The sequence below is a fragment of the Chrysoperla carnea genome, chromosome 5 (assembly GCF_905475395.1).
Source record: "Chrysoperla carnea chromosome 5, inChrCarn1.1, whole genome shotgun sequence".
In the NCBI taxonomy this organism is placed as follows: domain Eukaryota; kingdom Metazoa; phylum Arthropoda; class Insecta; order Neuroptera; family Chrysopidae; genus Chrysoperla; species Chrysoperla carnea.
Genome location: NC_058341.1, coordinates 69,518,720 through 69,545,181, shown reverse-complemented (window position 1 = coordinate 69,545,181; position 26,462 = coordinate 69,518,720). Strand labels below are relative to the sequence as shown.

At 30.0% G+C, this 26,462-nt stretch overlaps 1 protein-coding gene across 1 annotated transcript in view; it reads left to right on the top strand.

The window, feature by feature from the left end:
• Positions 1-26,462, top strand: part of LOC123300798 (inward rectifier potassium channel 2-like) — a gene marked incomplete at its 3' end in the record, with an annotated part of 62,931 nt that overhangs the window by 20,114 nt on the left and 16,355 nt on the right. Inside the window, exons 2-4 of the mRNA XM_044883450.1 lie at positions 7,515-7,812; positions 11,678-12,014; positions 17,650-17,829. Coding sequence (XP_044739385.1) covers positions 7,523-7,812; positions 11,678-12,014; positions 17,650-17,829 — 807 coding nt within the window. The remainder of the gene's footprint in view (positions 1-7,514; positions 7,813-11,677; positions 12,015-17,649; positions 17,830-26,462) is intronic.

The window sequence follows — 26,462 nt, the reverse complement described above, 5'->3', positions numbered from 1 at the left end:
TAAAGAAGTTTTTATTATTTTATGTGTTTTTCATTAAAAAATCACTCTTACAACAGTGTATTTGATTGGTTCCTGGAAACCAACTCGGTATATCAAAAGGTATTTACATAAAAACTCCATAAAAAGTATTTGCTCTAAACTATTTTAGGTATTATTTACACAAATAACAAATAAAAAAACTGGTTTTTATAATCTATCAAAATGGTATTATAGGCATGTTTTATATTTGCCAGAGATTTTTATGAGTAAATTTAATAAAATGTCACCATTTTCAGCCAAATAGTAAGGAATAAAGTATAGTAAAATATTTTTGAAAATTGCATATATAGATACAATGAGATTGTTTAAATTTAAATCATGGGCCTTCTTTTTTGAGGGAGATTTTGTCGCAAAATGGGAAAATTTGTTCAAGAGTCAATTCCTTAGAATTTCAAACATTTCATTCAGGAACATTTCGAACTATTTCTTATAATTATATCTAGTCTGTCACCTTGTCTACATTCCCTTATCAAATAATATTTTAAATGGTTTTTAATAGATTCTTTTCGAATATATAACAAACAAATACAAACAATTATTCATATTGATTTTGCTTCCAAGAATTCCCAGGCTTTAATTACTGTTAAGTATTACAATTAACAAAAATAAAATAATACTTACATTTATAGCGTATCATATTTACAGTGCAAGGGTTCTACGTACATTTACCGTTTCTTCGAAATGTATATCATTTTTCATGTTAATAACACTTGAGTTGATTTCAATAATTTTAGGCTTACCTGCTCGGTTATTTACACCTGCCACTTTTCCTGGCTTAAATAACAACTCTCGTTCGATCGACTCACAGTGGAGTATTTCTTCCAAATTTCCAGACAAAAGTCAGAAAAGTCAACTCTTGTTTTGCATGGAAAGTTGTTTTTTGATGCAGTTACATAACCACTCCATTACAAACAAGTCACTTGAGTAATCTTAACGTCGCCCCCCGCCTGTTTTGTAAGCGGCAACCTACCTGCTCTTATGGATACGATTTACCGTGTCATTCCATTTACGTTTACTGTGTTTGTTAGTGCAATTAACTGCGGATTTTTCTTTCATATTGAACACGAAAGTTTGGGCATTATTTATTAGTATTTAATGTTAATGTTTCTTTTAATATAATTGTAATTCATATTTGCTGTTAGAAAATAAATTTTTATTTCATTAAATTTATCAAACTCAAACCTTTTTGTTTATATGCCCCATTTTGCCCGGTAAAATTTTTTGCAACAGGACAAAGTTTAAGTATTCTATAATATGTTTGTGAAAAAAATATTCCGCGAACTTGCGTCTTTTTTCTTCTAAGACTAAGATAAAGATAATCAAAAGTCAGAAAAAGGAGCAAGCAGTTTTCCAGTGAAAATTGGTAATTAATTAATAACTTATTATTCCAAAATCACCTTACGTGGAAACAAAAGCAAGCATAGATAAGACGATTATGAGTAAAAAAAATTTTTTTATTATTGACCAATTAAATGTACTTTTGTATCTAAATAGTCTTTTCAATCAATTTTGAGTATAAAACTCCCTTCATTATATTTTGTCTGGAAATTTGGTACAAATACTTCACTGTGCGACTCGAAATATTTTTCTATAAGACAAAAGTTTCCAGGGGATTTGATAGATACATTTTCTACATTTTAGTCATTTTCGAGTAAAGTTTTTGATTTCTCGAGGCACTCTAAGTCCCCACAAGGATTTCTCGAGTATCTCGAGAAATTTAGAAGTTTGTAATAAAACACGATGTTTTTTTTTTTTAAATTTTTACTTTATTATAAATTAAATTTATTGATTAGGTGAATTGAAACAAATGATAAATTTTAGGGGTATATATAAGTACACATAAAAATATGTTAATTAACGCCAGATATTAATTTTTGTAAATAGGTGATTTCACGCCAGATTTAGTCATTTAACTCCAAGATAGATAGAAAAAAACCGCATAAATTGAATATAGAATGACAACACAAGCTTGTACAAAATAGAATTAAAAACGATAACTATTTTTATTTTATTTTTAACATTTTATAGCATACAACATATTATACATTATATAGCATATAACTAAATTTTTGGCCTTTGCGTTTGCCCTGTGATCTACGGGCAGAGCATAGACAACCAATTGTAATATAAATAGTTATTATCTATGGGGTAGAGTTATTATGGGTCTGCGGATTTTTTGGCCGTTGCGTTCATTCTATGATTGAATTCACCCTGTGATCAACAGGTTGGCCATCCATTTAATGGGGTCGAGCCAGGACGGGTCTGCAGGTTTATTCATTTTTAGGCTTGAAAATATTAACCAAGAAAATTGAGCATATTTTCCTGAATTAAAGTTTCGGTATCTCCGCAGACGCATTCGTAATCTTCGTAAAAAATGCTTGAAATTGTTCATGTTCTAGGAGGATTTTTAAGGAAAAGGGCCTAAACTGAACTTTTACCAAATTCGGTTTCGTCTCCCTCCAACGTTTTCTTTGTGGGGCATTTGGTCCACATGCCTTTTTTTTTAATATAATCATTAACTTCTTCAGTATTTTGGAATTCCGAAATACCAATTTTAATTTATAACCAAAAAAAACTTTTTAATTTGATCTTTAATTTGGCGGGTAAATTGCAAATCTAAACATTTTTACCAACTTATTATAAAATTAAAATGTTGTTGTTCATATTTAAAATAATTTTACGTTATATAGCCGTAAATTAAATTTTAATGCTGTTAAATAATCATTATTGCAGTTTTTTTCATACATAGATGTTCAATATAATATTTTTCTGTGCATATTATATAAAAACTGTCTGGCGTTAAAACACATTTTTTGACGTGATTTTCACCTTTTTCAGAGCACATTTAAATCGTACCCTAAATTTTAAGTACCTTTATTGTGACTTTATTGTATTATAATTACCCTTATGGTTGCTCTTAACAAATCAGCTATGAACAAAAAATTAAACAAACTGTACTTGAGTGGTCTATACAAAAAGTTAGGTGTAGGATAGTACTTAACTGTTTTAGAATTATAGGGCCGCAGTTCCCAAATGTGCAATATTCTTTAGGGATGTATGAGCATAAGGCAATTTAAAAAAAAAATTCTTAATTTTTTTTTTATATGCAGGTATAATTAATGACTTCAAAAGTAGGCATATTAACATTGGTTTTTTGGTAATACGGTAGATTATATGTTTTCATAAATTTCTCCAAAGCTAGTCGGTGGAAATTAAAAAAAAAGTATTTAAATTAAAGTTTAACCCTTAGTAAATACTCGAAAAAAACAAAAAAAAAACCTGCTGACTAATAAAGGATGTATGAGCACAGTAGTGGAGATACAAATTTAAAAAATAAATATTTTCAATTTTGATGGTGAATTATGTTACAACGTGACAATATAAGGCCAAAAGTAAAAATAAAATTTTTACACGCAACGAATGTGTATTAGACCCGCTCTGTAATCAAAAGAGCTGCATGGGTGATATTAACGTAGATATTAAACTTGAAATACAAAAATGTGTAGTTAAAATACTAAGCAACTTTTGTTTGAAACATTTTTGTTTAAAACGCTTATTCATACAACAGACATATTAGATCTTATGAGAATGCTGCCTATTTTCTGTCCGTACAGAGGTATAACCGGACAAAAAATGGAAGTTAGTTTTTTTAAAATTTTCCATTAAGAGTGTCATGACTATACAAAAAAATGAAATTCTGATCTAAGCTAGTCGAAATATGTATATGTAGGTCCTTTATGACTGGATTAAGTATAAATAAGCCAAAAATGATCAAATTTGACATTTTTCGATAGAAAAAACATTTTTTGAAAATTTACGATTTTCCATCAAGAGTGTCTCTTAATTAAAGAGTAGTTTTTAATTAAACAAAGAGGAAGATACTTAAAAAGTGGAGTCATTCTTGAATATACAGAGTGCTTTGTAATTGACTGCAGAGCTCTTCACTTCTTGAATAAGCAAAAAAAAATAAGAAAGAACATTTGACTCTCTCTCTCTCTGTGGACATTTGACTGTCTCTGGGGGGAGGGGTGTACAAAATTGGAGCAACAAGAATAAATTGAAAAACTATCAAATTTTGTTATGGTAACAAGTCTACTTTAACATTTTTATGGATAATGTGTCAAATACGATATCAGTCATCTACCCAATTTTGGTATTTAAACACGAGTAATTGCCGAACAGAATAAATGGTTCATTTGTAAAGCTAAAAAGCTTTAATTGAAAATAATGAATTTTGGAAGATAATAAAAAACATTATTTAAAAAATCAAAAAACTCGACTGAGTTAAAATCTACATTGAAATGGAAAAAAATTCTTGTAGTTTACAAAGCGACTTTTACAGCCGAGACCCATTATTGGTAAGATTTGAACCGGTGTAGATTTTAATGGGTCCCGACTGTAAAACTCGCTATGTTAACAACTGAACTTGTTTTTATCTTTTCAATTTATATTTAACTCAGTTGGGTTTGTAGATTTGATTTTACCCTTTTTAGTTAGATTTTACCTATTCAACTATACCTCACTTACACTTGGCTCTATACGCCAAATGCATGAACCGATTTTGATGATAACGTCAATCGATTCGTCTATTTCATGGCTATTCAATGATATCTCAGTTTTTACAATATGGAATCTGGTGGTCGCCATATTGAGTTTTCATTATTGCCATATCTTCGGCAGCACTCTCAAGGTTAAGAAAATTAGATTGACGTAAGAATAAAAAAAAATCGTCCCATTCGTTTGATCTCTAGTGTGTCACATACGAACACACATATACAGGGCGTTCTGTTATTAACTGCAGATCGTGGGAATACAGAATAAGCTCATAAAGACGAAAGAAAAAGTTATTTACTAGTTTTGGATCTGAGCCCTAATTTGGGCGCTACAGGTATGACAAAAATTGATAAATTGGTAAATTCACTAACTGTTTTTCGATAACCAGTAGCCAATGATAATCAGTAGATATTCGTAAATGTCATTTAATAATATTCAACTAAAGAAGGGATATGAACTGATTTCAATTGGATTATATTATTTTGAAAAAAACATTTAAAAAACTATTATATTCTTTCATTGGTTTGGTCAATTCCCACTTTTTTTTTACTTTTATATTTTTGCAAGAAAACATTAGATTATTAGTAAAAAACAAAAAACGTCGCAGAAGGGGTGTTTTTAATTTAACGTAAACAAACAAAATTATTAAAACTTAAAATGCAATAAGTAAAAAAACAAATTTCGTCACAAAAAAGGCGTTTTTTGTTTGTTTACGTTAAATTAAAAACACTCCTTCTGTGACGTTATTTGTTATTTTACTAATAATTTAATGTTTTCTTGCAAAAATATAATAATAAAAAAAAAAGTGGTAATTGACCAAACCAATGAAATAATATAAAATTTTTTGTTGAAAGTTTTTTTCAAAATTTAATCCAATGGAAATCAGTTCATATCTAAAATTGGTAAATAACTTTTTCCTTCATCTTTATGGGCTTATTCTGTAGGCTAACGATCTGCATGTAACAGAACGCCCTGTATAGACTGAGAAACACATGACCACTCCTTTGCGTTGAATATACTTTCTTAAATAATGCATTCATTCATTATAATTCAATAAACTAATAGAGTATAAATTTCTACGAGAGAATCACAAGAACTTAACTGTTTCTGAAACATAAATAGAAATGGGAAAACATATTAAATACATAATAAATTAAAATTATAATAAAACGTTTTCACTTAGATGTGAAAACACAATTCTAAGACTTAAAAAAGCATGATCGGCTCAATTTTATTTGTAATACATAATTATTTTCACAGTTATTAATTAATAAGTTGCATAATCATTTTTCTTTCGATTCGACCCGGCTCAAACGGCCTGTCACTTTCATTATTTTTTGTTTCTCATGTTTAGTCGATAAATTCAAATTGGTGAAATATAGAAATAATGTCTATATAAATACATGTGTTAGCTAGTTGGAATGCTGTCTAGAAAAATGTGCTTTTTGCTGAAAGCGTTTCTTATCGCATACAAAATTGCAAAAATTGTAAACAATTAAGACGATATTTCATAAAGATAATATTTAACAATTAAAGATAATATTTAAGAAATTAAAAAGAAAGATTTTTAAAAAGAAGTAAATTTTCAATAAAAAACTCCCACTCTCGAAAGTCTATCTCCATTATTTATAACGCTAAAAAAAGGTCTACTTGGGTCACTTTTAGCATGTTTTAATATGGCTTAAATCAAGAATCTCACACTATATAATATTTTTAATCTATTAAATAATTATAAAAAAATTTGAAAAAAAAAATATTGTGTATTCTAAACACATTACTGAATTTATTACCGTTTTAATTTTAAGAGGTCTAAGTAATGCTACTGAATCGAAACCGGTCTAGCTAATTAATAATAATTTTATAATCTAGCTTAATATTTTTATTGTGGGTACTGAAGGGGATATATTTTAACAAAATGCACTGTCTATACATGGTTATTTCAACAATTAACTCAGTCCATTGTTTGTTTTCACTTGTTAAATTAATATTTAATACCTTAAGGGGATATGCAAGCATTGAATAATACGAGGGATTTCAATGAAACTTTATAAATACATTTTTTTATTAAAGTTTCCAAAAATCACAAAAAATTCCTAGGTCATCGAGCTTTTTATTATTACTTTATCGTTCAAAGTTGGCTGAAAAAAAATCTAAAAAGTGTGATAAAAAACCATCTAAAGTATTAAGACAATCTTGTAGTTTATAATAATAGCATAAAAATATCATTTTGTCAGTGATATAAAAACAAAATTTTAATTTAATTATGAGTTCATCGGACATCCATCATTTGATAAACAGAGACGCCTATAGTTAGAGTATTGATGATTGAAGAGCGATATCTATATTATCGAAATTATAAACAGCACTTTCACGCAATATATTATATATTTTTGTCTCTAAAATTGACACATTATTTGACTACAAAGCATGTATTTGGTCTACATGTATGTACCATGCAGTAAACCAAAACTTTTTTTACAATACTGTAAGGAAACAATCACCTTTAAAAAATTATTTAGTGTGAGATACTCGTTTGTAACGCTACAATTATTTTCAATCGTAACAATCTAAAAATGGCGCAAAAAGACCTTTTTTTTTCAACGTTAATTTAAATTATAAATAATGAAGTTAAACTTTCGGGAGTGGGAATTTTTTTATTGGAAACTTCCTCTTCTTTAAGAATATTTTATGAAATAATGGCGAAAAACGGAATAATTGTTTTTTTCATCTTTAATTATTTATAATTTTTGCAATTTTTTATGTGCTTAAAAACGTTTCTGGCATTTTTTTAGACATCATTTTTTCTATATTTCACCAATTTGAACTTGTTGGCTAGACTATTATAACGTTTTTGTTATGACATATAGATCGTTAAATGACAAACAAATTTTGGTTTAGTAATTAAATTGTTTAATTTTTAGGAATAACAATGAGTATCAGTACTCCAACATCACCAGATTCATCCTTATTAGATAGTCCAACAAGTCCGTGGAGAACACGACGTTTTTATAGACGACCACAGATAGATTTGTTTACTACAGCATCTCCATCACCAACAAATATCGAACAATTTTATCAATTCTCATCAGACGCAGACGGTGGTGACGACACTGTGTCACCACAAAGTATAACTAGTACAACTGGCGGTGGTAATGGTACCAGTTTACTAGATTCTGAATATGAATATCCAATTGTATACGAACGTGTTACAGAACCAAGGTTTGTATTCCAATAAAACCATTAATATTTTATTATTGTTGTTTTGTTCCACAAATGTTATGTAGTTGTCAATCGATCGATATTCGATTAATCTGATGAAACTAAAATAAATAAATTAGATATTAATAATAATTATACGATATACTTTACTATTATACGGATGGCTTAAATTATATACTACAAAAATATTGGATGATTCATTTTGAAAAAAGCGCTATAAAAAAGAGGGGCATATTTAGGTTGTGTCGCACACTTAACACATGATATATTATTATATTATGGTAAGTGTTAAGTGAGTTGCAAAAATGAGACGAGTTTAGTTAGGTATCATACCATGAACGATTAGCGTAGGCGTTGAGTGGGTTTCGTATGTATTACAGATCCCACCGAACAAAGCGTGTACTTCGACGTATTTTGAACCGCTGAATCCGAATTTTCACTTGCTCATCGCTCAGAGGGGGGGGGGTTTGTTACATACAAATTAATTGTATATAAGGCCATAACTCCTAAACTGTTGAAAGTTTGAAAAAAAAATTTTGTACCATTTGATTCTACATGAAAAAAAAATTCTCCAGAAGTCAAAATTCCGATTGACTAATCCCTTCTATAGTAATTCGCCCCGCTTGTCCAAAACAGCAATACTCCGTAAATATGAAACAAACCTGTCTAAAAAAGTTTTATCGTTTTTGGGGTTGCCAATCATAGTTCCTAAGTCAGACTTTTTATATACTCACCCCCTCCTGGCATAATTCGTATTGCTCTTCTTCTACCCTTGCTCTTCCAAAACAGTAACTATAAATATTCGACAAAATTATGAATTATGTCCGAGGGGGGCGTCTATCGAAATCGACTTCGGAATCGTAATCAGCGACCCTTAAACTCTCGCTTATACTTTTTTGATCTATTTTATTGAATAATTGCAGAATATTGCAGCAGAGGGAAACTATCCCAGGAAAAAGAGGGGAGTTATCGAAATTCTAACTTCGGATTTGTGAATATTTACATGCTTGGGCCACTCCCTGCTGGTTTTTCCAGCAGTTAGTGAATTAGTGTAGTCCTATTATATTGACTGTATAATTCTTTTTTAACGTGTTTTTTTTTAATGCATATTTTACTTATTTTACTCTATACTTTGTTCGATTATGGAAGTTTTAAACATATATATTTTTACTATTGTATCTTTTTCCAGATTATTACAATAAACGCTTTATTCCTAGGAGGAGGTAGTTTATTCGATTCGGACTTCAGAGTTCCTATTAATCATCGTATGCACTTTTCTTTCCCCTTGAGAGTATATCGGAATTTCAGCTTCGGAATCGTGATCAGCAACCCCAAACGCTTCTTATAGTATACTTTTTTGGCCTATTTTGATGAATATTTTCAAAGTAACAAAACTTTCATAAATCACCCCAGAAATGGATTCCGAAAATTAGCTTATGTGGCCAATAGCAAAGGCCAACCTTTCTAGCGGCACCGAGTTAGATGTATATTTTAATCTATGCACTTTCCAGAACATTTAAAAAAAATGACCCAATAGGTTGAGGTACAAAAACATACCTCATTTTACACTTTCTTCATCTAAAATGATTTGTCTACTATCAACGCATCTACCTTCATACTAATCTCTGTTGCTGCAAACAGCAAACAGTTGGAAACAGTGCTGGTTCATTAGTTTGATATTATACCATAGAAAAGTAATGATTTACATCTCCTTAAAGTTGCTGATGGAGGAACCACAGTAGTCGCTAACTAGCACAAATTTTGTTATCAAAAGTATTTAATCCTTTTTTTCCCCGTGAAATTATCCTTTATAATCCTCTGTTTACAAACCGTTGTTGAATTTTATGGAAAAATTTGGAACTTATAACTATTATTAATTAATAAACATACATGTAATTCACAAAAATTGGCAATAAATTATTTGTATCTTTTATTATTGAATATTAGTTTCAATGCCATTTTAAATGTGACTTTGTTCCAATATATTTTACTAGCTGTTTCCCGCCCGCTTTGCTGGGCAACATCCCCACTTGCACCCCTCCCTCCACATTTCCTTGCGTTGGATAACAGTTTTGTAATGTACAGGTCATGCTCTTTTATTTGATACCCCACTTAGGTATATTTGTAAATATTCGATATTTCCTTCCCACTTTCTCGCTACACCTTTCTACCCTCCGAAGGTTAAAAAAATTTCTAAATGTAATTTAAAACATTCTGACCAAGTTTTGAACTATTAAAAGCCATAATTGAAAAATATGAATTTTTTATTCATGAACATCCCCGCAACCCCCCTTGTGGGTGGATTTCGTAAAATCCGTTCTTAGCTGACCTCTACTTGGCAAAAGGAATATTCCTGCCAAGTTTCAAGTCTCTTGGTCTTATAGTTCCAGAGATATCGTGATGAGTGACTATCTATATAGATCTATAGAAAGTCTCCTATATATATATAGATAAGGAGGAAAATCTAGAAGATTTGGAGGCGGTTTGAAAAAGTTTCCCAGAAAGCCATTTTTCTATCTAGTCATGCGGGGTCCTTTTGGTATGTCATAGTTTTCAAAGTTTATTTTACCACTAATCATGAATTTTGAAAAACTTGAACATGAAATTAACTTTATCAATAACAGCCATAGGTACTCATCATTGCTAGTAATTCAATGTTGAATTTTGCATTTCCGTATTTTAAAAAGCCTTATTGAAATATCTGGTCAGATACGCGCAAAATGATAAAATGAATTATCTAGTAGACACTAATATATGCTTCACACATAGGCTACAATAAAGGCCAATTGTAATTTATAAATAAAATTTTTTATTGAAAAATAATAAAATAAAATATTGTAAAATATAAAATTGAAAAATATATTTTATTGTCTCTATCCCTTTAAAATCGATTTGATACAATGCAGGAATTGACCCGATGACGTCTATATACCGCGACATCCAAAAATATTAAATGGACATAAATTTAATTTTTGAATGGCATTCAACATGAGCATATAGTATGTTTTACACGTATTACCAAGTACCTCCTTAACATGTTGAGCAGAAGTAGTTTAAATGAGCATAACGCTCAATTTTTATTTTCGCACTATAGGAAGTTTTGTAATGGGTCCGATTTTTTAAATAAAAATTTTCAACATATCCTTTTTTTACAGAGGTAGGAAAATACTTTTACGTATCGTCAGGTTAAGTTATTCTACCTACTATGTGGGACTCAAATGTTCAATACCGGCTAAAAATCTTCTCTTTCTCCAGCCTCTTATTCCCCGCGGAAACCCCCGTTAGGCATTACTTCGTGAGAACCTCTGTGACGAAAATGCTGGTCGAGTTCTAAGCAGCTTTCGATTCCATCATTGCTTCTACCAGTGTGCCTAGTTCGAACGGCTGTTGACGGATCTCTTCTAAGTCGTTGCGCAGCGAATCAAACCGGGAACACAAAAAATTCGTGATCCGCGTCTTCAGTTACTCCAGGACTGGACGGGAACTTTTTAATAGAAAAAATCATTTAAGCAATAGCATAGAAAAGAAAAAAACCAAGTGTCTCCATTTATATAAGGGATGTAAGAAGGGAAAATAAGAATACAATTTTTCAATATGTGCCTTGGTTTTCAAAATATCGAAAGCTGAATAATTAATCAAAATTTTCAATTTTCGATATTTTGAAAATTACGCCAGATATCGAAAAATTTTACTCTTACTTTTCGTCTTATATCGTCAAATTATAATATAATTTACCATCGAAAGTGAAAATATATATTTTTTAACTTTGTGCCCCCACTACCGTGATCATATATCCTTAAATATTTATATAATAATAATAATAGCGTTTTGCCATGTATCTCTAACATAATGTAAATACTTGTAGGAATCATCGATGTCGTAATGAAAAACGTGTTATTGAAAAAATTGGTTGTGATAATGTAATATCAATTAAAAATATCTCACGTATGAAATCTGTACGATATTTAAAAGATATAGTGAACACAATAATTGATAGTCGATGGCGTTGGACATTATGGATATTCATTTTAACATATTTTGCAAATTGGATTGTATTTGGTAGTTTATGGATGCTATTACCAAATAAAAAACATGAAAATATTTATAATTCAAAAAATAATACATATGTACAATATGAACGTGATTGTTTTATTGGCACTGAAACATTTACAGCATACTTTTTATTAGCAGTTGAAACACAAGTGAGTATACATACTACATGTATGGAAGATGTTTGAAGGTTCCATACATTCAATTCAATTCATAATAAAATAAAGTTCAAAAACCAAAAACCAAAAACCCGACGACTCACGCAGTCACGCTCTTAAAAGTATGAAAACTAGAAAATATTTTCATCTGAAATTCAGTCGGGGGCTGTTTAATTTTAGAGGTCCCCCGACTGTAATGACTTTACTTATCATTACGATTTCAGATGAAAATAAATATTTTCTTGTTTTCATACTTTTAATAACGTGATACTGTAGTCGTCGGGGTTTCAACTTTGAAATTTATTTTATTTAAACTATTTTGGTGTTAAAATTTCGTGAGAAAGTATAACAACATATATTTATTTGGAAAAGGCTAATTACTTTTTATTTGATACCTAACACGCTATCATTAAAACGAAATGTGTTTTTCGATCATAACTTTATGTCCTTTAGTGGGCACCATATTAAACTTAATGTGACGTCACATAGACTATAACCACCGGGTAATCAAGACGCTTTTATCGATACCTCACTTGACAAATTATTATATTATAAGTAGTTTAGAAGCTGGGAGGGAACAGACGAAAATACATACAATTGAAACTATTTTGCGGTTATAATTGCGTGATTGAGTATAACAATATATATATATATATATATATATATATATATATATATTTCTGAAAAGTGCTGATTACATCCTTTCATTTGATACCAAAGACACTATCATTAAATCGAAATTTGTTTTTTGATAATAGCTTTATGCCCTCTAGTGAGCGCGCTATATTAAATTTAATGTGACGCCACATAGTCTATAACCAGCGGAGTCCAATATTTAAAGAATAAAAATTCCAATAAAGTGCTCAAATAAATATACGTAAATCTATCCGTAATACAATTTTGGAAGTAATTTTGAAGTGACCTAATAACAAGAAGTGCTTATCTTTAAATTTCAAATGAAAGAAGAATCGTTGCTCCAAGTATCACTTCGTCTAAAGATAATGGACAAATAATATTGAATGAATAATTTTTTGTTGCAGTCACAAAACTATCTCCATTACATGTTCAGTGTGTCGCATTTAAGATGAAGACACCCTCATATTTTCGTTATTTATGGGAATATAAATTTGAAATTTTGCACAGTCAGGCAGGATAATTGGTCACATTTTATTAAGTACTTTATCGAAGTCTAAAGTTAGCCTACTACAAATTGCCAAATAAGGCCGATTCTGAAAATTTTGCTTAGCGTCATAGATGGTTGGAGATTTAATAGAAATATTTTTGTTTAAAATAATTTTTGATACCCATACACTAATTTTCATGACAAAAATCGCATTTGTAATTTTTTCATTATTTTGGTCCACACTCATAATTATTACAAGTTTATTGAAATATTTGAATACATAACAATATTAAACTATCAATTTGTCCAGTTTTTAATGTAAAAACTGGACAAATTGATAATTTAAAAGCGTTATGTATTTAAATATTTCAATAAACTTGTAATAATTTTAAGTAAAGATCGGTAAATAGGAGTGAACAAATATTCTAAGCAACTTTTTCTAATAATATTTTTGTTCGATATCCCTAACCATCTTTGACGCTAGGCCAAATTTTAAGAATCGGCCCTATTTGTTAGTTTGTAGTAGGCTGAGTTTAAAATTCTAATTTCGATAATGTAATCGGTATTCCTATAAATATGAGGGTGTCTTTATCTCAACTGCTACGCACTGTATAATTAATTGTTTTAAATTATGTTACTCCACCCGGTGCAAAATCAACGAAACTGAGATCAGGACAGATTCAGAACATGAAAATATATCTAGTCTATATCAAAATTAAGCCCACTCCCAATTTTTTCTCGAAAAATAACGACAATAACTGACATATGACCATGTAAATCATGTTATATCTAAGATTACTTCTAATATCTATTTACTTTGGTCGCTAGGAACTTTTTTACCAAAGCAATATTTAATAAATATATACCATGGTTCCATTGAGCCATTTTTAAGATATGGCATCATAGTGTGAGGTAACTCCACAAATTGTCAAATGCTTTTCAAAATGAAAAAAAGGCCATACGTGCAATTGTAAGAGTAAACAGTTGTGTTTCTTGCAGACCTATATTTAAAAAATTTAACATTTTAACTTTACACAGTTTATATGTAAAGGGTGGGCCATCTGTTAGTTTTTTTTTTAAATTATTGATTTCAATGTTGAAACACAGGTGTCATTATTTGATTTTCTGGCATATGTCAAGTTAGTCTATGCCAAACTTAGTCATGAATTCATTATCAACGCAAGAACGCATTTTAATTATCCAAACTTATTACGAAAAAGGCCGGTCTATAAAAGTTACATTTAAAAATTAAAAAGTTACATTATATAGCAACAATTGGCCGGCAAGATCATGTGATTTGACACCGCTTGATTATTTTCTTTGGGGTTATTTGAAAGGAAAAGTGTATGCCAATATCCCACGGACGATTCAAGACCTCAAACGCAACATTCGGCATGAATTTCAAGTTATTGATCCACTTTTATTGCAAAAAGTCATTGAAAATTTTGATGTGCGGATACAGACCTGTAAAAGGAGTCGTGGTGGTCACTTGGACGATATTGTTTTTCATACTTAATTGCCATAGACACGACTTTGATTTTCAATAAAGATCTACGAATTTTATTCATATGAAATGTGTTTTATTTCCCCTAAAAAAAAACTAACAGATGGCCCACCCCATATATGAAAGCCTTAAATTTGTGAAAAATAATATTCATATACTCCATTAGCAGCAACAAAATCACAATTACGAAACAAGACACAAACATATGTTCAAGGAAATAAAAACATCAAAAACCAAAATTAAAAATGGCTCAATAATTAATATGGTCATAAAACTTTATAATAAAGTTCCGAATAATATTAAAAATCTAAGTGGTTTAATATTTTTAAAAGAACTAAAATCGTATTTAGTTGACAAATGTTTGTATTCTGTCGATAAATTTTTTTTTAAATGTGATCCAAAATTTTGTTTTTGACTCAATTTATATAGTTTTTTTGTTGTAAACCATTTTATGAATAAAGAGTAAGATATTATTATTATTATAAGTTTCTCGTAAATTCAAATGGTGGGCTTGATCAAAAAAAGGTCTTTGCGGATTTTAGTTCCGCTTAACCAAAAAAAGAAGACCGGTTAAAGGTCCTAACGAATACTTCAATAGCAGAATTAAGTTAAACATGACTAAGGCTCCAAACGAAAAGTGTCTGGTTAAATAACGATGTATGTATGCCTTGACCATTTCTTTGCCGCATATAAGATGGTAGCGGATCTAATTATGAAAGGTCACCGCTCCACAGTAAGTTTACACTTTCATGATGTGTTCAGTTCTATAATTTGCATACTTTTTTCCGTAAGAGTAACCGTTTAGACATTAAAAAAATAATAATTTTTAGGATGTATCTAATAGGATTATAATAACAAAAAACCAAATATATTTAATAAAGTCTACTGTCTAGTATTTTATTAATTTGAGTAGTAGTAATCGATGTAATAAAATTCAATTAAACATACCTACAAATATTTTTATGTTGAAATAGATCGAATTCTCACAAACCGAAGAGCTAGGTCGGGTGTGTTCGAGGACACTGCTACACTTTTTATTTGAAACCGATTGCCTTCAAATTTAACACAATTACTTATTTCGCGATGTAGGCGTTCTCTTTGAACGTATTTTTGAAAACTTCACTCCTTAGGTAGTACCAAAGGCTATGAAAATTTATATATGGAAACCCGAAGTAAATAGTTTTATAAACAAATATAGATCAACGCTTGCTATAATGTCAATGTTACTAAGCCTTTTCTTCAAGTTCATTCGGTGTATAATATTTACAATTCAGAATAATAGTTATTCTTCTCACAAGTAGTAGGTTAGGAATGTTTCTTAAATCCAATATTTAAAGATAGTAACTTGAAATTATTTACTAAAGTTCCTTATTCAAGCGTCTATTTTAGACGCTTGCTAAGGGATGACTTTTTCAATCCCTTTCCGCAAAATAAAACGTGGCATAAAGAAAAAACTACGGCACAATAGATGCTTGCTGTGCTCTGTTTTTGTTAAAAGCGGTTGTTTTATAATACAAAACAAAACAATTGGTTTCAAATTTTCGATCGGGAGGGTCTCCATGAAGTAATTAGCCAGCAACCTAACCAAACTGAAAAGAAATTAAACTAAAATGTTACAGCGAGTCAACGTAATTAACAGGCCTACCTTGACGACTTACCTACATGCCTGAAATACTTTATAAACGGAATGCTATTTATTTCATTCGCTATAAAATGAAATATATTTCAATAATTTTGATTACCTATTAAACCTTTAAAACTAACATTGAAAATACTTTTAACTATATATATTAAATAATATACAGACATGTTTCAAATATTTTCTAAACAAATTATTAAATGTAGGTATTAGTCGTGTCATTTTAGCATTTCATAGATAATTTTTTTGTACTTCAGAATATCGAACCATTTTTTTTTTTTTTTTAAATGATCAGGAAGGTCCATATATCAAAGTCTACATCTAACTTCTTGCCGCTAGAAAGTTTGGCCATTGCTATGGACCAAAAAAGCCCATTATTATAAAAAGTGATTTTTGAAAATTTAAAAACCTTGAAAATATGGGCCAGAAACGTATACTCGGGAGTTTTCTAGGTCTCTCACTATTCCGAAATCAGAATTTCGATAAAATCTCCCCCTGTTGGGGTAATTTACCTCGCTGGTGCAAAATTGCAATATTCTGTAAATATTCAAAATGGATCAAAAAAGTATACTCAGGGGTCTTTGGGGTCACTGATAATAATTTCGAAGTTACAATGTAGATGTACTCCCCTCTTCTGGGGTTATTCGCCACCGCTGGTCCAAAACAGCAGGATTCTGTAAATATTCGACAAAATGGGCCAAAAAAGTATACCCGGGGTTTTTTGGGGTCACTGATCACGATTCCGAAGTTATAATGGGAATATACTCCCCCCAATTTTGGGGTTTTCACCCTTCGTTGACATAACACTGCAATTTTCTGTAAATATTCAATTTGGACCAGCGGGGTGAATTACATCAGGAAGAGGGTAGCAGTATATCGAAATTCTGACTTCAGAATAGTGATCAGCGATCTCGAAAGCCCCCAAATGTACCTTTCTGGCACATTTTGTTGCATATTTTCAAGGTTTTGAAATTTTCAAAAATCACTTATTATAATAATGGGCTTTTCTGACCCATAGCAATGGCCAAACTTTCTAGCGGCAAGAAGTTAGATGTAGATTTTGATATATAGACCTTCCTGAACATTTAAAAAAAAAACTCCCGATAGGTTAAGGTACATAAAAATTCTTCACTTTAGCCTTTTTTTATCTAAAATGATGCGTCTACGTAGGTATGTTTTTGTTGAGTGGAACCTTTCAAAAAATAACTATTGTGTAGTACAGAGTGGGCCAAAAGTCACTACCCATTATCTGATTGAATACAATACAAAGATGGGTAGAGGCTTTTGGCCCAGCCTGTATGTTCAACCAATAATAAATTTGAAACAAAAATTATTTATATTATGGCTTTTAAATATTTTTCAGACTACAATTGGTTTTGGAAATCGTAATGTTACGCATTACTGCTTTGATGCGATATTAATATTATGTTTGCAAATGTTAACATCAATTTTGATAAATGGAGCATTTTTAGGTGCTGTATATGCAAAAATGATACGTCCAATTAAATACAGTCGAACACGAATATTTAGTAAATATGCTGTGGTAAGTATACTTTAATGCCAATCATCTTGGACTTTCCACCTCTAGAAAGTAGAAATACGACGAAATAGAAAGTAGAAGCATGGAAACGTACAGAGTGGGCCATTTTAATCTATTATGGATCGCCCTATTAGCTCAGTTGGTTAAGGCGAAAAATCAATTCCACCCTCGGTATGCTTAGGGTAGCGGGCTCGATTCCTGCCGTCGCAACAAAATTAGTTTAATTAATAGTTGTGATGGGCTGGTGTAGTGAATGGTATATGCATGGAGGAGGTGCACTTAGTCTCTGAAATTGAGGAGCTAAGTGTGTCCTTCGTAGACAGCCAATGTAACCTAACCTAATCTATAATGGCTAATAGATCGTTTTGTATTTAACAAATCAAAAAATAACTTAAACAATTCTGTAGAATTTGATGGCGGACATCATGTTCTGATATCACCTTGGACTTGGTTCTTCTACTTGCTTTAACAACCAATTTTGATTCTAAACGGTTCTAAGAGATAAACTTTAAATTAGAAAGTTGATCCTCATAAAAAAACTAACATTTTTTTTTACATTTTTTCGAATAACGAATGTTAGCTTTCATAGCGTTTCATATATTTTCAAGTTTATCGATAGTGGTAGTTCAAAGTCATGGACACACGCGAATGTCCTCTATTGCCCATGATAACTTCTAGCTTTCGAATAAATGCCATTATGACATAAGTTTAAGTCGTATTTCTTTCGAAAGCTGACGATTTTCGAAAAAACAGTTTAGGGTAGTACTAGCGGTAATAGATGCTGTCCATTAATATATCAAAATTAACCAGTTAAACTTTTAGGGGCCTTAAGAGAACTGAAAAAAAGATATTTTAAAGATATTTTAACATTGATCCTTATGGAAAATCACACATTTTATTTTATTTCACAAAACTGGACGTTCAGATTTTCAGTTCTCTGAAGGCCTCTAAAAATTTAACTGTTTAATTATGATATAATAATGGACAGCTATGCTAAGTTTCATTAAATTCTGAATGCCAAGTCTATTACCGATAGTACTACCTTAAATGAAAAATATTTTTTATGAGGATTACCTTTCTAATTTAAAGTGTTATTCTATCTCTTACCGTTTAGAATCTAAATTTAATTAAAGAATTCCAAAGAACTGGGTCAAATCTGATATCAGAACATGATTCCCCCATCAAACCCAGCAATTTTTGTTTAAGTTATTTTTAGTTGATGAACTACAAAACGAGTGTTAATATAGACACGTCAATTACAGATTAAAATGACCCTCCCTGTATACCATTCTGGAAAATATATTTTGCAAATACAAAATAATGGAACATTTGTGCCTCTGTTTATCCAGAAAACCTTTGATTAGTTTCGATCAAATATTAGAAACATACTTTTTTTCATATTTTGGAACATTTTAAACAATTTTCGTCCCATTAACTTTTTTCATTTCACTTCATCGTTTTGGAGATATAAGCGAGATAGTTGCAGATTTTATTAAGATAAAATTTTGTAATCAAAAAAATTGACGACTCATACGATATTCTGACATATTTGATTTAAAAACGATTAAAAACTTCTATTCGAAACACTTTTTGTCACTTGGTATATTTTGCCTTACCTCAACATTTTTAAGAAGCATTTTTGATATTAAAGCGCAGCGCTTTACGCTTTATTTTAATGAAAACGCTGAATTAAGGCGAAAATGAAAGTAAACAAAGTTCTAAGAATAGTCTAAACTATTAATTTCATTTTTAAATAAAAAATTTGATAGAGAAGGTATTTAGTTTTCTCAAATTTCATGATTTTTCAGCTGAATTAGAAAATGAACTAGTTCTTTGCTTATTAATATGACTTTGTTCTAGATACTCGTACAAAAATTATGAGTCGTGATTAAAATTGTGAAACCATGGAATTGAAAACCTTAAAATTTTGTTCAAAAATACCACAATAGCCAGAGCAAAAAAAGTAGTTTCATAATGCAATTTACTGCAGAATTTTTTTCCTATTGGAGCATATTTAGGCGTCCTCCGAGCGTAAATCCAAATTGGCGGGACGCAGGAGCGTGCGCTTCAGCCGCCATCTTGGAAAACACGTTTTATCAAATATCTCGTGAACAGGACATCGTATAACAAAAATGATAGAGATCATTGTCATACAGAATAACATTTTCTATAACTTTTATTCGAAACTTTTTTCTGTGTAATGCATAGGTTTTTATTTATACCGCTCCAAACTTTTCTTAATACGGTTATTGCTTAATATATAGTTAACGGTTCACGGTATATTAAAAATGGTTATAAGCAAATTTGAATAACACCAAATTTCCAATAAACATCCGAATATTCGTAGTTTAAGAGCCATAGGCCACTAACCTGATATTTTTGCAGTAAATTGTAGAAAAAAAAACTGGCTAATGGCCTATAGCTCTTAAACCACGAATGTTACGACAAAAAGTTTCGAACAAAATTTATTGGAAATTATATTTTCTAAAAATTTGTTTATGCCATTTTTCATGTACCAGTTAACTATATATTTAGTAATAACCATATTAAGAAAAATTTGGGTCAGTATCAATAAAACCCCTTCAATTATACAGAAAAAAATCTCCAATAAAATTTATAGAAAATGTTATTCTCTATGAAAAAGATCCCTACCATTTTTGTTGTGTGATGCTCGGTTCACGAAATATTTGGTAAAACGTGTTATCCAAGATGGCGGCCGAAGCTCACACATCTCCGCCCCGCCAATAAGGTTTTACACTCGGAGGATACCCCTAAATATATTCCAATATGAAAAAAATTTCTGCAGCAAATTGCAGACAGAAATATTCGATATTTGGCCTAACTAATAGCCAGAATAAAAAAAGCAGTTTCATAATGCAATTTACTGCAGAAATTTTTATCGCCTTTGAAAAATTTGGAGCGGTATAAATAAAAACCTATGCAGTATACCGAAAAAAATTTCTAATAAAAGTTATAGAAAATGTTATTCTGTATGAAAATGATCCCTACCATTTTTGTTGTACGCCCCTGCGTCCCGCCAATTTGGATTTACACTCGAAGGATACACCTTAATATGTTCCGAAACGAAAAAAATTTCTGCAGTAAATTGCAGAAAAAAAATACCCGGTTATTGGCCTAAAACAATTATTTTTTATTATATTGTACAAAGTAAAGTTCATTAGTCTAGTTATGTTGGAATTATACATTTAGAAGTAGAATTGCAGTTGTGAACCTTTCCTTTTATACTTTCTTGTACGTTTAAACTATACCTCAATTCATTTTGTGGGTTTACATGTGTTTAAAGCATTCATCAAATTCTTCTTATGATAAAATTTAAATAGCTCCATAAACAAAGACAGTAAATTATAAATTGGAATGTAAAATTGTATTTTAACTCTCAGGTTTTGATTTTGTAAACTTCAAGCCGTCAGCACTCGCGATATGAACCTTATGCTCACGATTTAAAACATAAATAATTTTTAGTTTTCAAATAGTATATATGGTTCTTCTTATAATTTAATCTATTTTTCTTCTTATATTTCTACAATTTTAAAAGGAATTTTTTTTATATTTTAAAGTTCTTCAGTTTCTCTGGTTACGAGATTAAAGGTGTAAGCAAAAAATGTTAACGTCGGAAATTTTTGGGGCTGTTCGTGTACTTTCGTTAGTTTAATATAAGTGGTACTCAGTAAATAAAAATACTTGGGATAGAAATATGCTCTGCTGCATTTCAAAATATTCAATCAACTTATTTTAATTATAGCTAGTGAATTAAAAAATAAAGTTATATAAGATTATGTAGAGGTTATCATATACAAAGTTAAAGAATATTTAACGCGCGAAATATTTGACACAAGTGCAAAACGCGTGAGCAAATCTCTCGTTATGAGACTAAATATTACCGAACGATTGATGTGAGTGCTGACGGGTTAAAAAAATGCATTATACCTAAGTTCCCACTTTTGACAATTTACGTCAAAATTAATACCTTGAAATCAAAATGAAGTGGCCCTATTTTTTCTTCCAAAAACATTCCTTTCCTTTTTCCTAAAAAGAAAACTTTTTTTTTCTTTTTATTATGTTGAGAGAATTTTTTAATATCGTAAAAAATAGCTGGGAAGACAGTGAGTTTTACATGTTTTGATCCTCGTTCTTATGTTCTTTTATTAAGCAAAGTTAATTCCTTATACTAAGCAAAGAAATTATTGAAACCGCAAAAAAATTCGATGCAAAGTTTCCCACGAAAAATTTCATTTTAAGCACCCGTAAATATATATTGAGTAGTTTCATATATGAATTGCTCAAAAATCATTAGGCCTAGAATATTTCAAAAAAGTTACCCGGCTGATCAACACATGCGAGTACAAAATACGCATATATAAAGTCTGTACGAAGAGATAATCACAAATTTTGTTGAAAAATTGATTGTTTTAGCAAAGAGTCCTAGTAGGTGGAGGGGACAACTAAATCGACCGTAGCGTTGTTATCTTATAAAATATGCAATAAATCATGCATTTTATTTATAATTTGTCTAATTTTTAATTGTTTACATGTAAATGGTAAATATCAAATTAAATTTATTAAAAAAATAACAAATAATTTTACTTGTTGCATTAGAAGTTATGAAAATATGATACAAAATAGAAAATTTTCAATTATTTGCATTATATATTTTGCATTTACAAAAACCAATTCGTTACTTCGAAATCAATGTAGAGTGTCATGGCGTCTTGAATGACATCACCATTTGGCATACAATCATTTTTTTGTATGCAAGTTTAAGCACTTGTAATCAACTAACCTGCTTCGTTCTATAAAAATTTAATGTTATTTACATTGTGTTTGCCGTGGCGTGAAGCAATACTTTCTGATTGGGTTTTGCTGTCATGTGACTGAATGTGTAATTTTACTAAAACCATTTTATAAAAACAAATATTCCATATTTTTTATGAAAAATAATTATGTGTTTTGTTATCTACATATCATGATAAATCATTAGAATTTTTTATCCAACCGATTTACTCTTGCACAAAAGGCTATTCCATAAATCCTACTTTTATACCATGTGTATGAAATATACCAAGGTATACCTAGTTTAGTCCCAAGTTTGTAACAATATTGATGCTATGAACAAAATTTTGGTATAGGTGTTCATGAAATCACCTAATTAGTCCATTTCCGGATGTCTGTCTGTCGTCTGTCGTCTGTCCGTCTGTCATCACGATTACTCAAAAACGAAGCTGAAATTTTTATAGCTTGCTGAGAACGTAAAAAGTGAGGTCGGGTTCGTAAATGAGCAACATAGGTCAATTGGGTCTTGGGTCCGTAGGACCCATCTTGTAAACTGTTAGAGATAGAACAAAAGTTTAAATGTAAAAAACGTTTCTTATAAAAAATAAACGACTTTTGTTTAAAACATATTTTCATAAACATCACTGTTTACCCGTAAGAGCGCAAATTATGAGAAAATATCAGTTATGTATGTGTGACATGTATGTATGTGTAATGTGACAGTGTAATCAACACAGTCTATACATGGTATTTCAACAATTAACTTAGTCAATTGTTTGTTTTCACTTGTTTAAATGTAGATTAACATTCAATGCCAATTTTCAATGAATTGAATTTTCAACGAATAAATATATACAATCCATAGACTTATATTTTAAAAACGCCTCCAATAAAACTCATGTACGGAGCGAATAGCGCATAGCTCAATATTTTATAATTCAAAATCCATCCCTAAAGACTTTCTCGATATACAAGAATAAAAAGCTGTACGATACACTAATCAGATATCACAGGATTATCTTTATACCAAATTTTATTTTAAATCGGATCATCCATCATATGACTGATTGTATATAGTCCTTCCTTTTACATAACATAATATACTTATTCTAAAATCATTTACATAAAACTGTTCAAAGAGTTTGCCAATCTATATCTATCTATCCACATTTTTAAAAGCACATACACACATACATACATACGAACACACATAAAATTTAGCGTTCAAAAAATCATGAAAGCAAAAGTAATCATCGCACGCATAAGAACGAAAAAAAAGACATATAAAACTAACATAAAAATTATTCGAGAAGTAATAATAAAATTTCTATCACGTAATAAAATCATTTTAATATTCGAAGCAATCAAGGTAGCAGGCAAGACTGGCACAAATAGTAATAATACTGTTCTGCGAATGACTAGTACACGGAGAAATTTTTCTATTATTATTTTATATATTAAGCAAAATCATTTATTTTTAACCGTTCGAATACAGAGTTCCCCAAAAATGTATACCCTGGTGGAGTTTCAACGGTATTCAAAATTATTTATTTGTGAGACTAGTTTATAGAAGAAAAAAAATCCAAAGTACCATGAAAATTTATTTCGAAAGACCACATTAATCTGGCGGCTGCACACAAGAAATCCCTTTTTTTTCTGTGGGGGCATTCCAAGCACAATGTTTAAAGAATAAGGCCAGGCACAATCAGTAAGATAAAAGCAGTCATTGAAAATGAATGTGCCCAAATACCAATTAAAACGATTAGGAAAATTTTGATTTTCATTGATCAGTATTATCACTCGTACCTAGACCATAATGGCCAACAATCTGAATACTTTCGATTAATGGCTGTTTCCAACACTCTTTCACATTGTTTTGGAATTTAAAATTTTTCTGCATCATAATATTTATAAATACCACAAACATAAAAAGAGTGTATACATTTTTTTGGGACAGCGTTTATTTGGCAAGATATACGTGCTACGATATCTCCATTCAGCAATTAGATTTAACTTGTCGAAAAAAATAATAAAATAGCATTTGTCGTTGCATACGTAGCCTTTATCAAGCCTTTCTTGTGTTGTTGTAATTGAAAAATAATGTATTCATCCCGTGAATGATTTCTATTTCAGGGAGTTTGCATAGTAACGACAAGCTACTTTATTTATATAATTAATTGTATGGATGCACATGTATGTCTATGTAATAATAATCATCTTTATTGACATTCCGAAGCCAATCAAATTTACATAAATAATACCAAAAAGAAAAAAATTCTAGAATTGGAAAAAGTAGTAACACTATAGGCAATTCTTTCTTTTTATACCATGTATATATGTAATATATATTAAGGTATACTAAGTTAAGTCCCAAGTTTGTAACGCTTAAAAATATTGATACTATGAACAAAATTTTGGTATAGGTGTTCATAAAATCATCTAATTAGTCCATTTTCGGTTGTCTGCCTGTCTGTCGTCTGTCTGTCTGCCTGTCATCAAGATTACTCAAAAACGAAAAGAGATATCAAGCTGAAATTTTTATAGTATGCTTAGGACGTAAAAGGTGAGATCAAGTTCGTAAATGAGCAATATATGTCAATTGGGTCTTGAGTCCGTAGAACCTATCTTGTAAACCGTTAGAGATAGAACAAATGTTTAAATGTAAAAAATGTTCCTTAAAAAAATAAACAACTTTTGTTTAAAATATTTTTTCGTAAACATCACTGTTTACCCGTGAGAGCGCAAATTATGCGCAAATTTGTATGTGTAATGTGACAGAGTAATCAACACTGTCTATACATGGTATTTCAACAATTAACTCAGTCATTGTTTGTTTTCACTTGTTTAAAATTAAACATAAAAGAAATAAAAATTTCCCTCAAATCATAAAAATCAGATCAAATTCCCTTTAATAACATTAATTAATAATTAAAATTATTAGGGAGTTTTGATAGGTGTAACTGGCACGCTGAAATTCTTAAGTGTTTACAGGGGTTCTCTGCGATCCAAAATATATTTTAAATAAATACATCACTTGTTAAGTTTATATATGTATTATATATATTCCTTACATTGAAAATTTAATATTATTTTCTAACATATTTAAATAAGTTATGATGTTAATTTATATTTAAAACGTGTTATTTATGCCACTTCTCTCGTATTTTCACAACTTCTAATGCCAAAAGTTAAGTTTATTTTTAAATAATCTTAATTTTACATTTAATATACCATTTATATGTAAACAATTAAAAATAGGTCATATTTTAAATAAAACGTATGATTTATTATAATTTTGATGCCTCTACAATGCCTCTGTCAATATATTGGGCTCAGCTAACTCAAAAGTGAATAATAGTTGAAAAATTTTCATCCCTGAAGTTGCAAAGGGGTGAGTTTTCAATTTTTCAGGTAAAATTTGATTGAGCTTAAATTTATTAATAAGATTGAAAGTAGGGTCCACGAAGAAGTAAATAGTTATGATATACCAGTACTAAAGTAGTTGTATTAAGTAGTGAGAATAGTAGGTTGCAAATCCTACAGGGAATGCGCAAAATTAAATAGAATCAATGCTATCTAAAAGAAAAAATTCTAAGAAAGATTTGCATTTTTCCAGCCGATATAAAACATCTACTAAAAAATTCCGGAAAAGTCAAAAACGGTTTTTCGCATTAATAAGAAAAAGTCATCTACAAAACGAAGTTAAATGAAAAAGTGGTATAGAGTATAAAAATCTATCCAATGGCATAGGCTGGATGATTTTAGTTTTAGGCTTGGAAATCATCCTGATTTTTTCGTTTAAGTTGAGGTTATTAAATGATAAAAAAAATTTTCCCTGCCGCATA